The sequence below is a fragment of the Trifolium pratense genome, linkage group LG1 (assembly GCF_020283565.1).
Source record: "Trifolium pratense cultivar HEN17-A07 linkage group LG1, ARS_RC_1.1, whole genome shotgun sequence".
Taxonomy (NCBI): Eukaryota; Viridiplantae; Streptophyta; class Magnoliopsida; order Fabales; family Fabaceae; genus Trifolium; species Trifolium pratense.
The window spans coordinates 22,909,518-22,911,416 of NC_060059.1; the positions used below are offsets into that span (position 1 = coordinate 22,909,518).

The 1,899-nt window shown below is 33.0% G+C and overlaps 1 protein-coding gene across 1 annotated transcript; it reads left to right on the top strand.

Annotated features, from left to right (window-relative positions):
• Positions 1-556, top strand: LOC123898772 (zinc finger protein ZAT11-like). The gene has a single exon (XM_045949788.1). The coding sequence runs from the start codon at positions 17-19 to the stop codon at positions 530-532; it is 516 nt and encodes a 171-aa protein (XP_045805744.1). The 5' UTR covers positions 1-16; the 3' UTR covers positions 533-556.
• Positions 557-1,899: the final 1,343 nt, after the last annotated feature.

Sequence of the window (1,899 nt, forward strand, 5' to 3'; positions counted from 1 at the left end):
CAAGCATATAATACTCATGATGAAGAGACAGAGACAAAACGAAGAAAAAGAGAGCATAGATTTAGCAACAAATCTAATGCTACTCTCTTCTCATCGTACCCAAAAAAACAAAAAAACATTATTTTCTCAATTAGTTGAGTTTGAGTGCAAAACATGTAACCGCAAATTTTCATCTTTTCAAGCACTAGGTGGTCACAGGGCAAGTCACAAGAAGCTGAAAATCGATTCAGAAGAAGCAAAGAAAGTGAATATTAATAACAATAAGCCCAAAATGCATGAGTGTTCAATTTGTGGACAAGAATTCAAATTGGGTCAAGCTTTGGGTGGACACATGAGAAGACATAGAATTAATAATGAAGGATCTTCAATAAATTATCAAGTGATTACAAAATCTTCTCCTGTTTTGAAAAGATCGAATAGTAAGAGGATTATTATGTGCTTGGAATTGGACTTGAATTTGACACCTTTGGAAAATGATTTGAAGTTGTTGTTTGGAAATAAGGCACCTAGAGTAGATCTTTCGTTGTTCTGATTTTATTTTCACCAAATTTTTGAACATATTATCATCATTTATTCTTTCAATTTTTTTGTATGTAGTAACATTTACGGATTTATGTAGTTAAAAGAATATTTAATAATTTATAGTAGAAAATGTTAGATTACAACTTTGAAATTTCACTGCGAAATTCCCAATCTAAAGCAGCGTTTTCTTTCTTGTATATTTAATACTTTTTTGTTTATTTAATAATTTTTTTTAGAAAAATACACTACCTCCTCTCACACCTCCTTTGATTTTTTTTTTTATCTATATGTAACAAACACTCCTTTATTTTCTCACCGAACACAAACCTCACTTGTGTTAACTGCCATAAACTTTAAACGAAAATTGAAAATCCTTCTTCTATTTCTATTTTAACACTTAAAATTCATACGGTCAATTCAATAAGAAAATAGTATTGGTATTTATTGATTGTCTTTGCTTCGTTCTTATCATGGAAGAATCACATACATTAGTTATGCTTTGTCATCATATATTTCGTCACTTTCATTCTTGCCGCCCTATCTATAACGTCTAATTTGTTCTCGTCGTGCTTTCGATAAGGTTTAATATGTTTCCGTCTAGTTTGTTGTCGTAATGTCCTTTTCGTTTTGTTCGTTCTCACCGTCCCCGTACTCTTAGTGACATGTTTTCATCTAGTTCGTTCTCGTCCTATATAATTTATATATGTAACACCCTGATTCCGCATTATTAGTGTTAATTTTTGGGTATTATCTCATTTTTAATTAATTGAGTGGTGTGTGTGTGTGTTTATTTATGTGTTTATGTGATAATTGGGTTAGTGTATAAGGGGGTGTTGGCCCATAGTGAGGGGATGAGTTTAGAAAGCCCAATTCTAAATAATTTATTGTTTTTGTTCTCAGCTTCATCATGATTCTTCCTAAATACTCCTTGGGGATGATTTTTGGGCTTGAATGAACTTAGTGATGTGTTGGGGTTGATTGCAATGTAAGTCCCACATTGCTAATGAAGGAAAAAAAGGTCAAGAAAATTATATTTGAGAAGTCCCGCATTGCTTAGAAAAGTGAAGAGTGGAGGAGCTCAATGCTATATAAAGAGACCTCAAGTTCCTTGTTTCAACGCACCAAGTAGTAGCACTTGTAAACACTTTAAGTTTATATTTGTGTTGTTTTTTGTAACGACCCAAATTTATTATTCACTAATTAAGTGTTTAATTATTTGGTGACGTGGTTTTTAAGTAAGATAATAACTTTAAGTTATTTATCGAGAGCTTTGGTTAACGCGCGAGTTAGTGAGAGTTAGAAGGTGTTGGACTGTGTTAGTGGGCTTGAGGCCCAATGGGCCTTGTCACATAAGTGGGGGGGCGCCCATATATAAGC